Raw genomic sequence first — 16,070 nt, forward strand, 5'->3', positions numbered from 1 at the left:
CGAGCACAGCCCGCATTCCACCAGGGAACGCACTTCCGTGAACCCCGAGAGAAAGAGCGAGGAATAGAGCGGAGAGCAGCGTTGAAGACAGTGTCATGAACAAGGAGGAGAGCGCGAGAGAGAGGCAGAAGGGAGAGGTCAGAGAGAGCAGCACCGAGGGTAAATAGGGTCCAGTCTGCCTTAGCAAACTGCCACCTAGGGAAAGAGGGAAGGGCGAAAAGAGAAAAGGAAACAAGGATGGGGAAATGATCACTTCCATGGAGGTCAAGAACCTGCCACGTGAAATCTAAGTAAAGAGAAGAAGAGCAGAGAGAAAGATCAAGACAAGAAAGGGTGCGAGTCCGAGAGTCCAAATGAGTGGGCTCACCAGAATTCAGAAGAGACAGGGAAGAAGAGAGGAGAAACGGCTCTAGAAGGCGACCCCGGGTATTCGTCAGAATGTCACCCCATAGAGAATGACCACAATTGAAGTAACCCAGCAGGAGCACAGGCTCCGGCATGGAGTCTAGGTGTTTCAAATCAGGAAGAGAGCGGGACACTCGGGGGGAGATGAATGGAACAAACTGTGTACCATTTCCCCACAAAGATACGAGCAGCAGAACAATGGAGAGGCGAAGGAAAAAGTAAAGGAACAAAGGGAACATCACCACGAATCAAGAGAGCAGAAGAATTAGAAGCCCCAACAACGGCTAGGGGGGGGGGAGAGAAAGGAATAGCCACGAAAACGACCAGGACGAGCACCAAGCATCGGCTCTTGGACACAGACACAAAGGGGCGAAAACCGCGAAATCAGAAGTTGGAGTTCGAGGAAATTGGCGTAATAACCTCGAACGTTCCATTGAAGAATGGACAACGACGAGAAGAGAAAGGACAAAAACAGAGAACAAGGAAGAAACAAAGGCGAAAGAGCAACAGAGCACGTTAAAGAACACCAGGGTCGGGATCAGGGTCAGCAAAGTCAGGGTTAGGGGGCATGGGTATACTGAGGAAAGACTGAGGGAAGGAAACGGGAGAACAGATCAGAGGTGGGCGGGCGGGGTCCGGAGGAGGAGGAGGAGGAGGAAGAGGAGGAGACAACGGAGAGGAGCAGTCAAGGACAGCAGCAGGAAGAGGGGGAGTAGAAAGAGGGGAGCGCACCCCAGCAAGAGCAGCAACCGGAAGGTTAGCAGGGGCCAAAATAACCTCCATAGCAGGAACAGGGGGCGCAAACACTGAAACGGGTGGGGAAGGAACAACAGAGCCAGAAGTAGGAGCTGAGGAAGAAAGCGAAGCCTTCTTACCCGCCGGGGAGGAGGAAGGAGAGTAGCCAGGCTTACGCTTCTGACAAAGAGACTGGTATCCCAGCAACTACGTACCGGGCAACGGATTCCAGTGTCTCAACAGGAGAAGCTGAACAAGAGCACACACGACGGCCGTTAGGAGAGCGATGGATATCCGCCTGCACTGACAGCCGGCGGGGAGAGCCGATAGATGGAGGAAGAAGATGGGAAGGAGGATCGGAGGGGGACGAGTAAGAATACACACGAGACATGACAGACCGGGTAGAAAGAAGGGGAACCCCAGACATAGGACCAGGAGGGGGACCCCTCGGGACAGAACACAAAGGGACAGAGGGGGCAGTGGGCGTATCAGGGTCCAAGGCCCGGAAACGGTTGAGAGTTTGAGGAAGGGGGGGGAAGGACGAGGAGAGGAAGAGCGCAACACGCGAGCATAAGAGATGTTAGTACAAGGCGGGAGCCGGCGAACCTGGCACCTCGCCTCAGCAGAAGATAAACGCTCCCGGTGCTTCAGGTTGAGGACGGCTGCCTCAAGCTTTTAATGGACACAGGCAATGGAGAAGGTAGGATGGGCCTCACCGCAGTTGAGGCAGCGAGCTTGGGGAGAAGTGCACTCCGACTTAGAGTGACCTTCACTCCCACACAAAGGACAGAGAGACAGTCCCAGAGCAGCGGAGGGCACCATGCCCAAACCTCCAGCACTTGTTACAAAGTCGAGAAGGAATGTACTCTTGGACAGAGCACCTAGCACCAGCAAGAATGACAGAGGATGGAAGGGTCCTATCAGCAAAGGTGATCTTCACAACACGAAGGGGTTGACGGCGACGACCACGAGGGGGACGAGTAAACGAGTCAACCTGGAGGACAGAATGGCCTGGGGCATCAAGGATATGCCGAATATCATCGTGGCAATCCTGCAGATTCCGAACACCGGTTGCAACATGGGTTGGAAGGAGAATAGTGCCAACACTGGCATTCATCTGAACGTTGTTTGCGACCCGAACAGGGATCTCGCCAAGGCAAGACAAGGCAGCCAAGTGGGAAACTGCATCCTGAGAAGGAGCAGCAACGACACGTACCGAGACGAGTGGGGTTGAAAGTAACAGACGCATCCACGGAATCTACAAGATGCCGATGGAGGGAGAAATCGTCAGGAGGCGCAGAATCAAGAGGGAGGAGATCAAAGTATTTGGCCCATTTAGCAGGACCAAACAAGGCCCGATACGCATCAGCACGGGAAGGAATCGAGCTAGTGCGGCTGGGGCGCAAACGGCGTTGAGAATCCCTAGAGAGGGGTCAAAAGGCGCAGTAGTCACAACGAGAGACTTAGCCGCACCAGGGGACGAAGTGGTCACCACCGGGGGCTGGAGGCTCGACCCAACCACAGAGGGAGGGTATCTGGGGGAAGAAGTCAGGACGGTCAAAGGAGGAGCAAGGTCGGGGCCCAACGCAGCGGGAGCTACAGAGCCTGGTCTTCCAATACAGGAAGACTCTGGGGCTTGGTCGCCCACCCCACGAGCCTGAGAGGGTACAACGGAAACATTCAACGACAGAGACGAAAAGTAATAAATTCATCCACGAATGTGCCCCCATACCCACCATGGAGCCACAATTAGAGGCAGGACACCCAACAGGAAGCTATCGCCGATCATGCCGGGGCCCCCCTAGGGGTGTGTCGTAAGTATATGCCCCACAAGCGCCACCTTAAGAACCGTCAGTCCGTAGAGATCGGGTTCAGCGACGAAAGGGGGATCGACACTAAAAGGTACCCCTCGCTCGAGACGTTGGGTACTACAGTTCTACGGGTGCAAGAGTATGCCTCCTCAAGCACCCGGGCGTCAAAATAGAAGACGTCCAAAGAAATAATCCAGAACAAGCAAAAGGTCGGCAGGAAACGACAAGCAGATAGGAGAAGAGGGGGGAGAAAACCGAAACATAAGGAAAAGGAAAAGCGATCCGGCACAGTTAGAGAAGACAGCAGCAAGAGTGCAAGGCCATAAAAGGACAGAGGATTGCCCAACGGAGCATCACACTCCTGCAGCCGTCCACCAAGCCCCCTCACGACGCCAACGGGCCGGATGGGGAGGGGGAAGTAATTATCAAAAGAAGGCACCAAACTGGGAAGACTATGTAAGCAGGAGCACAAGGCTACAAAAGGACAGGGGAACGTCGTAAGGAGCATCACACTCCGTCTGCCGCCCACCAAGCCCCTCCACGGTAGCAACGAGCTGGATAGGGAGGGGGTGTAGTAGCAAGCAGAGATGAGCAGCGTTAGAATTAAACAGATTGCCAAAGCCCTGATAAGTCTTTAGGAGAAAAAGCAAGAAGCAGCTGCTGCTAGTGGTAAGGGTTCTTAAACATGTTCTAGTAGTGAACTTTACTTCCGTAAAGAGTTTGAATAATTCAAATTTCATTTGAAGGACCCCGAATTTTTTTCTTGCACTTTTCAACGTTAGCTACTAGTTTAAAGGGGGCAAGGATTTTTTGGGTGGCCATTATGCAAGGTCAGTTGTGAGGGAAGGCGCAAGAGATTTTCGCCTCGCTAACTTTCGAAGACATATTTCACTACCGAAAAATTATATATAAACTTATGAGCTCAATGCAGAAGTACCAAGAAACGTTTAGGGGTCTCGAGCATGCACCTGATCAGACCGTTACAGATTCCAATAGAGTAGACGTCGAACTTTTGATAGGTGGCTTAATAGAAATACTATTTTTTGTCCTTTAACCAGCTCATCCTAGTAGAAGAACTAGTAATTTAACTAGTAGTAACCAGAGGGATTCCATAGTTACGAGGGAGTCAAACATTACTACTAATACAACTAACTATTCAAAGATTTTATTTCCCTTTGAATTTAAATAAAAACATCTTCCATAATTTAAAAAAATTTCCGTTTTAAATTGCAATGCTATGCCAATTAAATTATCTATAATCCCTCTAAGCATAGTATCTGGCGGTGGTGGAAGTAACCGTAGTAGTTACTATTTGGGTGATTGTAGTTACTATTTCCTGGAAGAGTTCTTGTGTAGTTACCACAGGGACCGTCTGGATCTGCAAATACAAACATTATTGAAGTTTGTGTAATTAAGTAAATGAACACTTGCACAAGTTAAAGACTACAAACTTACCTCGTGAGCGACAGCCACGTGGGTTATAGTCTGCCAGTATTTAAGAGTATCTGTTGTGGTGACGAACTGACTGTAGGCGGAGACCATTGTGCTCACTGGGTAGACCCCCACCGTAGCAGTCACCAACACTACTGGTGTGGAGGTGACCCTTATCACAGAGGTCACCGTCTGTGGCTGCTGAGGAACAAACTCCCATTGGGTGGTTGTCTGGGCGACTGTCAGGGTGATCGCTGTCTGCTCAGTAACCCAGACGTCAGAGGTTGTAGTCTCCCGCAGAGTGTGGGTCAGGGTAGTCTGCAATATTATACATTACTTTGTTAAAGTATAAATAACAATTTGGTTAAGAAAAGTAATGCATGGTTACCAACCTCAGTGGTTACAGTGGAGGTTGTGGGGGTAACGACTGGTAGGGGCGCGTGGGTGCCGTAAGGTTGGTATGCCTGACCCAGGATCTGTTGGCGAGCAATTATTAGTCATTTTTTTTTTATTATTATTATTATTATTATTATTATTAGTTATTTGAGAATACAGTAATTTGGCAATTACCTGGGCGATGCAACCGAGGATTAGTAGAGCAAATACCGCCATCTGTGTAGAAAAAATGCACTTTTAAATCAAATCACAATAGTGTTTTTGGTTACCATGACCATACACCATCAGATTTACTTTGAATTGTTAACATAACTGACGTTATAATACCGAGTGGTTCATCACCGACTGACAACTAGAGACAAATGTTTGGAATTTGTCACTAGTACAACAATTAGTTATAATCAAGTTTTTGAAGCCGGGCAGATAATTAAAGATGGTTGGGAAAGTAGTGGGATACCGAGGCGTCCAGAAGGTAAAGACTGGGTACTTCGACATTAGACCACTTAACGAAACTTTACGGTTTAGCAATTTATGAACGGCCAAGCACACTTTCCACATTACTCAATACAGATATTTAAAAGCTTAAAACTGTTTGAAGACAACACAGTTTATTAAATTTAATGATTCCAATTGGGCAATGATAACTATTCAGTTTAATAACTTCAGGTGAAGTGAAGATTACAACTTAAAGTTCCATTTAACTAATTCAGTCGTTATTAACGCGGCCTCTAATGTTATGTTTAATGATTGTCAGGCAATATTCAAAAGGTTAATGTTTAGTAGTTATAAAACGGAAACTGGTATTTTCAAAAGACATTCTATTAAATTTTTAGCCGCCGAGGCTAAAATTTATGAAGCCTAACTCAGAAGTGTCAATCAATCGAGTTATTTAACCATCATATTTTTGATTAAGTAAGTAATCCGGAACTTTGACAAAACAAACTATTTTAAGTCTTCAAAACTTCAGATTTGTTACATCTGGAATTACTCTCAGTAACGAAATTTCAAGCATATTTTTTTTCTTAAATCACTAGTACTATATTTCATTTCATGTTGCTGACCACGTGTGGGGTATAGTCGAGTATACCCGTTACTCTGGTTAAAATATTTTGCTCACATGCCTAGTAGTTAAGCTAACCTAAAATATTCCCTTTGACGAATTTAATATCACCAAGTTTAAGTATCTGGTTAATCTCCACCTATTATACCCTTCCACCGTATTCTTTCAATATCACTAATAAAATCGCCTGGATAATGTCCCAAGCATACAAATTAAGATACTACTTTTAACCCATATCAATGAAATAAATACGTATTAAACTACCAATTACACGAATAATAAAATTACAACAAAAAACTATATCAGTAGAGAACTTTATCTTACATTTAACTTAAAACCAACCTTTAACAACACTTAAAGTAGAAGAGAAGGTACCACACAGACAACAGTGGACTGACTGAGGGTTGAAGGCGGGCCGGGCACCTCGTTGACTAAACACCAAACTCTTTAGGGGAAAGGTAGAAAGTTCCCCACAAAAGCTGCCAAGACCACCATAACAGCGCCATCTATTGACTGAACCTTCAGCTACGCTCCCTATGGAGCAAATTGATGTGACGACTCACTGAGCTTTAATATTTATTTTAATTATTTTCACTAACTCTCTTTGTTTATAATTATATTAAAATGTTAAGTTGACCAAACCACACACTAGAAGGTGAAGGGACGACGACGTTTCGGTCCGTCCTGGACCATTCTCAAGTCGATTGTGATGAGGAAGTAGATGCAGGCAATAAATAGGCAAGAGCGGTGAGGAGCAAAGTAAGATGTAGTAGAGGGGATAGTAGTAGGAATAAGAACTGCAGAGGGCCTATTGGCCCGTACGAGGCAGCTCCTATTAAAACCACCGAATGAGAGGAGATAGTAATAGGAATAAGAGGAGGATAGTAAGGGAACGTAAGAGAAAAAACAATGAACAGAAAAAAGAGAGGAGAGAAAGAAAAGGAAAGAGAAAAAAAGATAAATGGAAGGGTAAGCTTATGTTAGGTCACGTAATAATTTAGCCACGTTATTGTGACTCATCGCCTGTAAAATATTAATTTATTTGCAGGCTTTCTATTGCGTTACTGATTATTAGCCAAAAATATTAGTTGTGCTTACAATATTTTCTTTCTTCTTATAATATTTTCTTTTGTCTTATAATATTTGGGTAGTCATTTGATTATGAGTAATTCTAACACTGTAGGCCTAAAGGTATATATTTACCAAGGCCTACACTCACATATTGAGAAATAACACTGGGGTTAAATTAATATTTTCGGAGGTTTGAGCAAAATCCTAAAAGGGGTTTGTATATTTTATTATATTTTATTTTAGTTTTCCTTTCTAACAATAATAATTGTATGATACAAACACGTGGCTCTAATGTTTACATGATTTAACAATATGAAAATAGTAATAAAAATAAATCGTAAGTTGAAACAAACGTTGAATAACAGTGAATATAATAAATAAGTGTAAGCTTGTAGTGTAAACTAAATATAATAAAACTTATAATACTTGTAATACTTACAATAATTGTAAGTGAAATAAAACGTGTGAGAAGTAAGTAAGTAAGTAATTATCAAAAGAAGGCACCAAACCGGGAAGGCTATGTAGCACCATCAAATACGCAAAATAATCAGAGGGCGCTAAATATCACCAAGGATGCCAATACGAGAACAAAAACGCATAAGGCGAACGATATCAAAAGTATCCGAGTCACCAAGAATTCTATCGAGGGACAGGTGACCGCGAGGGGCGGTCGGAAAGCAAGACACATGCTCGTCCTGGAAGTCAGGACATTCAAGAAGGACATGCACGACCGTAAGAGGGACAATGCAACTAGGACAATAAGGAGCAGGGCGGCGCTCCATCAAGTGACCATGGGTTAAGCGAGTATGGCCAAGACGCAACCTCGCTAGAGCTGTTTCCCACCGCCGGTTACGGTGGAAGGAGGACGGCCACGAGGAAACACAACATTTAAGAGTACGTAGCTTGTTACCAGTAACAGACAACCAAGAAGCCTGCCAACGGGTAAGGACTGAGGAATGGATAACCGGGTAAAAGTCGGAATACGGAATGCCTTTACGAGAGATGGGACAAGAGCGGACAGCTTCCTTAGCGGCAGCATCCGCACGCTCATTTAAAGACACGCCAATATGGCTGGGAACCCAACAAAACTCAACCGACTTAAATTTACTGTGAACGAGAAACAGCCAATGCTGGATCTCGACAACTACCGGATGAACTGGATTAAAGCACCCGAGAGCCATGAGGGCACTACGAGAGTCAACAACAACCACAAAGGAAGACTGACAACGAGAAAGCAGGAGACGAAGAGCATGGAGAATAGCATAAAGTTCCGCTGTAAAGATGCTAGTCTCCGGAGGTAAGCGACACATATAAGTGCGATCAGGAAAAACAACAGAGTAGCCAACACCGTCCGCCGACTTAGACCCATCGGTGAAGACAGAAACGGAGCGGGAGTGAGAAGAAAAGAGCTCGAGGAAAAGGCGTTTTAGAACTGTAGGAGGGGTAAAAGCTTTAGTGATACGAGTCAAGGACGTACAAAACCGCGGAAGAGGGACCCTCCACGGGGGCAAAGAAGGAACAACACGAAGAGAAACATCAGAAATACGAACGGAAAGAGAATCCTGCAGGCGAGATAACCGGACAGAAAGAGGGAGGTGGTGAAGAGGAACAGGAACCGCAGGAGGGGTAAAAGTTAAAGCACGACAGAGACGAGAGGAAGGATGTTGCAAGGACCGCGCAAGATAGCGAAGACAGTAGCGATCACGGCGGTCCTGGAGAGACAGGAAGCCAGTGTCAACATACAAGCTAAGGACGGGAGTCGAACGAAAGGCACCAGAACTGAGGCGCAACCCAGTATGGTGCAAAGCATCAAGACGGCGAAGAGTAGAAGGAGAAGCAGACGAGTAAGCAGGGCAACCATAATCGAGCTTAGACAGGACGAGAGAGGAATGTAAAGCAAGGAGAGTGCGCCTATCTGCCCCCCAAGAAGTATGGGACAAGACCCGAAGGAGGGTAAGGGACTTAGAGCACTCAACACGGAGGTAAGAGATATGGGGAGACCAAGACAAACGAGTGTCAAGGAATAACCCCAAAAGCTTCGCGGAATCTTTGTATTCAAGGGGATGACCATAAAGTGACAAAGAGGGACGAAGAACAACCCGTTTCCGCGTAAAAGTCATGGCACAAGTCTTAGAAGTAGAGAACTTGAAGCCATGACCTGTGGCCCAAGACGACACGGCATCAATCGCAAGTTGAAGCCGGCGTTGAAGGAGAGGCGAATCATCACCCTGACAACAAAGGGTAAGATCATCGACATAGAGAGCGGAGAAGACACCAGAAGGAAGAGAGGAAAGAAGACCATTGAGGGCAACCAGAAAAAGAGTAGTGCTCAGAACACTACCCTGGGGCACACCTTCGTATTGTTGAAAAGAGGGAGAGAGAGCGGTACCAAGGCGCACCCGAAAGGAACGACGAGAGAGGAAGCTGCGGAGAAAGAGAGGGAGATGACCACGAAGGCCAAAAGAATGAAGTTGAGATAGGATATGATAACGCCAAGTGGTGTCGTAAGCCTTTTCTAGGTCAAAAAGGACGGCAACAACGGAGGTCTTCGCAGCAAAAGCAGTACGTATATAGACCTCCAAGTTCACCAGGACATCTGTCGTGCTGCGGCACTTGCGGAAACCAAATTGAGAAGGGGAGAGGAGGTGATGGTGTTCCAGGAACCACATCAGACGAACGTTAACCATACGTTCAAAGAGTTTGCAGACACAACTTGTGAGAGCAATAGGGCGAAAGTCCTTAGGGGAAGTACCCAGAGACCCCGGTTTGCGAACAGGGAGGACAACGGCATCGAGCCAGTCCTCAGGGACTGACGACGACTCCCAGATCCGATTATACAGACTCAGTAAATACTGAGACGTGCTCGGAGGGAGATGGCGAAGCATCTCATAATGAATACCATCGGAGCCCGCCGCCGTAGAACCGCAGAGGGCTAGGGCAGAACGAAGTTCAGAGAGAGAGAAGGGATCATTATAGGGAAGCTGAAGATGAGTGCAGAAATCTAAAGGACGAGACTCAAGGACAGGTTTACGAAGAAGGAAAGATTGGGGAAGATGAAGACCAGAGCTAACAGAAGAAAAGTGGGAACCCAGTTCGGAAGCGACCTGCAACGGGTCCGCCACAAGAGTATCATGGAGGTGAAGGACCGGTGAAACATCGGGAACGAACTTACCCGCTATCTTGCGGATACGCTTCCAGATCTGGGCCAGAGGGGTTTCGGACGTAATTGTCGAGACATAAGATGCCCAACATTCACGTTTAGCCGTACGGATGGCCCTACGGGCCACCGCACTCGCTTTCCGAAAGAAAAGAAAAGAATCGGTCGTCTGCCTACGGCGGTGCTTCTTCCAGGCTGCACGCTTACAGCGGACAGCCCGAGCACAGTCCGCATTCCACCAGGGAACGCACTTCCGTGGACCCCGAGAGGAAGAGCGAGGAATAGAGCGGAGGGCAGCGTCGAAGACAGTGTCATGAAACAGGAGGAGAGCGCGAGAGAGGGGCAGAAGGGAGAGGTCAGAGAGAGTAGCACTGAGGGAAAATAGGGTCCAGTCCGCCTTAGCAAACTGCCACCTAGGGAAAGAGAGGGAAGGGCGAAAAGAGAAAAAGGAAACAAGGATGGGGAAATGATCACTTCCATGGAGGTCATCAAGAACCTGCCATGTGAAATCTAAGTAAAGAGAAGAAGAGCAGAGAGAAAGATCAAGACAAGAAAGGGTGCGAGTTCGAGAGTCCAAATGAGTGGGCTCACCAGAATTCAGAAGAGACAGGGAAGAAGAGAGGAGAAACGGCTCAAGGAGGCGACCCCGGGTATTCGTCAGAACGTCACCCCAAAGAGAATGACGACAATTGAAGTCACCCAGCAGGAGCACAGGCTCCGGCAAGGAGTCTAGGAGGTGTTTCAAATCAGGAAGAGAGAGCGGGACACTCGGGGGGAGATAAATGGAACAAACTGTGTACCATTTCCCCACAAAGATACGAGCAGCAGAACAATGGAGAGGCGAAGGAAAAAGTAAAGGAACAAAGGGAACATCAGCCCGAATCAAGAGAGCAGAAGAATTAGAAGCCCCAGCAATGGCTGGGGGGGGGGAGAGAAAGGAATAGCCACGAAAACGACCAGGACGAGCACCAAGCATCGGCTCCTGGAGACAGACACAAAGGGGCGAAAACCGCGAAACCAGAAGTTGGAGTTCGAGGAAATTGGCGTAATAACCTCGAACGTTCCATTGAAGAATGGACAACGACGAGAAGAGAAAGGACAAAAACAGAGAACAAGGAAGAAACAAAGGCGAAAGACCAACAGAGCACGTTAAAGAATATCAGGGTCGGGATCAGGGTCAGCAAAGTCAGGGTTAGGGGGCATGGGTAAACTGAGCAAAGACGGAGGGAAGGAAACGGGAGAACAGATCAGAGGTGGGCGGGCAGGGTCCGGAGGAGGAGGAGGAGGAGACAACGGAGAGGAGCAGTCAAGGACAGCAGCAGGAAGAGGGGGAGTAGAAAGAGAGGAGCGCACCCCAGCAAGAGCAGCAACCGAAAGGGAAGCAGGGGCCAAAGAAACCTCCATAGCAGGAACAGGGGGCGCAAGCACTGAAACGGGAGCGGAAGGAGCAACAGAGCCAGAAGGAGGAGCTGAGGAAGAAAGCGAAGCCTTCTTACCCGCCGGGGAAGAGGAAGGAGAGGAGCCAGGCTTACGCTTCTGACGTAAAGAGACCGGTGTCCCAGCAACTACGTACCGGGCAACGGAGTCCAGTGTCTCAACAGGAGAAGCCGAACGAGAGCACACACGACGGCCGTTAGGAGAGCGATGGACATCCGCCCGCACCGACAGGCGGCGTGGAGAGCCGATAGATGGAGGAAGAGGATGGGAAGGAGGATCGGAGGGGGACGAGGAAGGAGACACAGAAGACACGACAGACCGGGTAGAAGGAAGGGGAACCCCAGACAGAGGACCAGGAGGAGGATCCTTCGGGAGAGAACCCAAAGGGACAGAGGAGGGGGCAGTGGGCGCATCAGGGTCCAAGGCCTGGAAACGGTTGTGAGTCTGAGGAAGGCGGGAAGGACGAGGAGAGGAAGAGCGCAACACGCGAGCATAAGAGATATTAGCATAAGGCGGGAGCCGGCGAACCTGGCGCCTCGCCTCAGGAAAAGATAAACGCTCCCGGTGCTTCAAGTTGAGGACGGCTGCCTCAAGCTTGTAATGGACACACGCACGGGAGAAGGTAGGATGGGCCTCACCGCAGTTGAGGCACCGAGCCTGGGGAGAAGCGCACTCCGACTTAGAGTGACCTTCGCCACCACACAAAGGACAGAGAGAGACAGTCCCGGAGCAGCGGAGGGCACCATGCCCAAACCTCCAGCACTTGTTGCAGAGCCGAGGAGAAGGAATGTACTCCTGGACAGAGCACCTGGCACCAGCAAGAATGACAGAGGGTGGAAGGGTCCTACCATCAAAGGTAATCTTCACAACCCGGAGGGGTTGACGGCGACTACCACGAGGGGGACGAGTAAACGTGTCCACCTGGAGAATAGAATGGCCCTGGGCAGCGAGGATATGTCGAATATCGTCGTGGCAGCCGCGTAGGTCCCGAACACCGGTCGCAACATGGGGCGGGAGCAAAATAGTGCCAACACTGGCATTCAACTGAACGTTCTTCGAGACCCGAACGGGGGTCTCGCCAAGGCAGGATAAGGCAGCCAAGCGGGAAGCAGCATCCTGAGAAGGAGCAGCAACGACACGCGTACCGAGACGAGTGGGGTTAAAAGTAATGGAGGCATCCACGGAATCAATGAGATGTCGATGAAGGGAGAAATCGTCAGGAGGCGCAGAATCAAGAGGGAGGAGATCAAAATATTTGGCCCACGAAGCGGGACCAAACAAGGCTTGATAGGTAGCAGAACTGGAAGGAATCGAGCGAGGGCGGCCGTGACGAGAACGGCGGTGAGAACCCCCAGAGAGAGAGGGGTTAAAAGGCGCAGTAGTTACAACTAGAGAAGGAGCCGCGCCAGGGGACGAGGTAGTCACCACTGGGGGCTTGGGGCTCGACCCAACCACAGAGGGAGGGGAGCCAGGGGAAGGAGTCAGAGAGGCCAAAGGAGGAGCAAGGTCGGGGCCCAATGCAGCGGAGGCTACAGAGCCCGGTCTTCCAATACGGACCGACTCGGGGGCTTGGTCGCCCACCCCACGAGCCTGAAAAGGTAAGCCAGAAGCAGCCGAAACAGGGGTTATCATCTTGACGAAATTACGAATTCACTCACGAATGTGCCCCCACACCCACCATGGAGCCACAATTAGAGGCAGGACACCCAACAAGAAGCTATCGCCGATCTTGTCGGGGCCTCCTAGGGGTGCGTCGTGAGTATACGCCCCACAAACGCCACCTTAAGAAACCGACAGTCCGTCGAGATCGGGTTCAGTGACGAAGTGGGGATTGACAATAAAAGGTTCCCCTCGCTCTCGACGTCGGGTACTGCAGTTCTACGGGTGCAAGAGTATGCCTCCTCAAGCACCCGGGCGTCAAAGTAGAAGAAGTCCAAGGGAAGAACCAGAACGAGCAAAAGGTCGGCAGGAAACGGCAAGCAGATAGGAGAAGAGGGGGGAGAAAAACGAAACAGAAGGAAAAGGAAAAGATGCCCAGCAGAATTGGAGAGGACGGCAGCAGGAGCACAAGGCTAGAAAAGGACAGAGGACTGTCCCAAGGAGCATCACACTCCAGCAGCCGCCCACTAAGCCCCCAGACGGCGACAACGAGCTGAGCGGGGAGGGGGAAACGTGTGAGAAGTCAATGCGCTAATGTTTACATGATTTTACAATATGATATTAATCGTAAGTTGAAACAAAATTTGTATAACGATGGAAACGATAAACGAGTCTAGGCTTGTAGTGTAAAATGGGAGTTGCCAATTACTGTACAAAAGGAGGTGTATATAAGATTAACGTAGGGGCGCAGGCCCAGCTAAGGGAGTTGAGATTTGAAGAAAGAGACGACCAGATGAGACATAATAGTAAGGTGGGTTTCACGATGGGGGGTTCTGGCAGAGGTTCCCCCACCAGCAAAGCAACTGTCGTGCAAACCCCAATTCTGCAATGCAGACAGAACACGGCTCCAAAAGAAGAATAGGGACTTGAAGGAGCCCCCACCTGATGGGGATATGTTGGGCGTTGCTCTTTTAGCGACCAACTTCTCGCACAGACTTTGTAGGTCGGGCGGTAATTCACAAAGGTTTTGTAACGTACCTTGGTTGTTCATCGAGTGGCGGCCAACATTAGGGTGTCTACAAGTCTGAAGGAGAGAGTGCTTGAAGTTTGTAGTCTACGACTCTCCACGGGTCGTAGCGTCCTTGGGAGAGTCGTGGAGAAGGTCCCCTTTGTTTGTTCTTAATGCGTAGCCATGATAAAGGATGCGGAGTATCCTCAATACCAGGTGTGATGCGCATGTGGAGTCCTCTTATGTGACTGGGCTTATGTTCGCGTGGAGTGTGAAGTATAACTGGTTTGTAAGCTTTTTCCTTACTTGAGAGTTGAGGCATTTTTTCTGTGGGCTTCCACGAATGTCCGTATATTCAAACTCTACCATTAAAAACAAAACAGTTTTTCCTGAAAATGAAAAAGGTACAGAATTTTCAAATACTTTGATATGTTAGTAATAGTGTATAGCCCTTGAAACAGGACCAATTTGTCGCAATCTGGTATGAAGGTGGTTGATTCCGAAGTGGAAGAGAATGTTGCCCTTGCTGTTGTATATTGGATTTCGTTGTTCTTGCTGAATTCAGCTTTGACCACAAGCAGGGTCGGGTTCCCGTCATTGGTGCCTTCAGAGATGTCGGAGTTAGCTGGGCAATGATGAAGATGATGGAGTGCCTGACGAAAATGTTGCATCCTCCCGGATACCGTCGTTGGGGGGATGAGAGTAAGGTCAGCAGGTTGCAGGGCGTCGACGTGCTCTGGAACAAAATAGTTGTTCCAAAACTTTGTTGATTGTATGGATGAGTTCGCACCGACATTGATTGTGTTGAGCAGAATGTCGTTTGCCTTCATCGCTCCTCGCATGGGTATTGTAGGCGAGCCGAGGATTGTTTGCCGATTGGCAGCCAACTTTGTATACCCACCAGGCTGTGGGGAAGAGAGCGCTTGTAAGAGCTCTTCTGCCTAAGTCGTTCTTAATGCGTAACCATGGTGAGGGATGCATAGTATCCTCAGTCCCAGGTGTGATGAGTGTTTTGGCGTCTCCTCGTTTGACTGTAGCGTGAAGGTGTATCTGTCTTGCGAACGCTGGTTTCCAAGCTTTCTTCTTTCTTGAGAGCTAAGGCAGTTTTGTGCGGGCTTGCATGAATGTCTGTATGCTCAAAAATGATATTAAAAAACAATAAGGTTTCCCTGAAAATAAGAGGTACATATTCTCCAATACTTTGACATGTTATTAAATTAGACAGCGGCTGAAATTAACAAGTATGCTCCCGTGTAATGTGATGTGATCCGGTCTGCATGTAGTTGTTTCCGTAGCGTTACAGAATGTCGCACTTTGTGTAAGACATTAATATCCGTTGTTCTACCTGATTTTATCTTCGACCACAAGCAGTGCCAGGTTCCGGTCCTCTTCTTATTTGAGAGTTGAGGCATATTTTGTGCTTGCTTGCATGATGTCCATATATTCAGAATCCGAGTTTGGTCGTTCTATCCTAAATTCAGCTTTGACCACAAGAGACAAAGTTCCGTTCGTTGGTGCTTTCCCAGGTGTCGGCAGGGACTGTCCAACGATGCAGTTGCTTTTCGTTCCCGACGAAAATGTTACATCCTTTGTGATGACTTCAATGGAGGTGCGAGATGAAGGTCGGCAGGTTGAAGGGCGTCGTGGTGCTCGGGAGCAAATAGGCATTCCAAAACTTCGTCTTTTGCAAGGATGAGTGAGTCACTGACACCGATAGTGATCAAGTTAAAAGTTGGACGCCATCGCCGCTCCTCCCATATGTATTGTAGGCACACCTGCAAAATTGAGCTTTGTAAATGTTTGCATGAGCAAACGTGCAGAGGGTTGTGATCTTGAAAGCATAAGTCCAAATAATGAAATAATAGGTCTACAGACGCACACGAATAATAAGAATACCACTTAACGCCGGAAGATCCCTTGAACACAAACCTGTGTTTATGTTTACAAACCTATAAACGA

The 16,070-nt window shown here is 48.3% G+C and overlaps 1 protein-coding gene across 1 annotated transcript in view; it reads right to left on the bottom strand.

Annotated features, from left to right (window-relative positions):
* Positions 1-4,104: 4,104 nt before the first annotated feature.
* LOC123771406 (uncharacterized) overlaps positions 4,105-16,070 on the bottom strand; it is a 29,558-nt gene continuing 17,592 nt past the window's right edge. Inside the window, exons 4-7 of the mRNA XM_069305101.1 lie at positions 4,953-4,994; positions 4,775-4,858; positions 4,407-4,700; positions 4,105-4,329 (exon numbers count right to left, since the gene is read on the bottom strand). Coding sequence (XP_069161202.1) covers positions 4,216-4,329; positions 4,407-4,700; positions 4,775-4,858; positions 4,953-4,994 — 534 coding nt within the window. The 3' untranslated portion in view covers positions 4,105-4,215. The remainder of the gene's footprint in view (positions 4,330-4,406; positions 4,701-4,774; positions 4,859-4,952; positions 4,995-16,070) is intronic.

Source organism: Procambarus clarkii, chromosome 54 (assembly GCF_040958095.1).
Source record: "Procambarus clarkii isolate CNS0578487 chromosome 54, FALCON_Pclarkii_2.0, whole genome shotgun sequence".
NCBI lineage: Eukaryota > Metazoa > Arthropoda > Malacostraca > Decapoda > Cambaridae > Procambarus > Procambarus clarkii.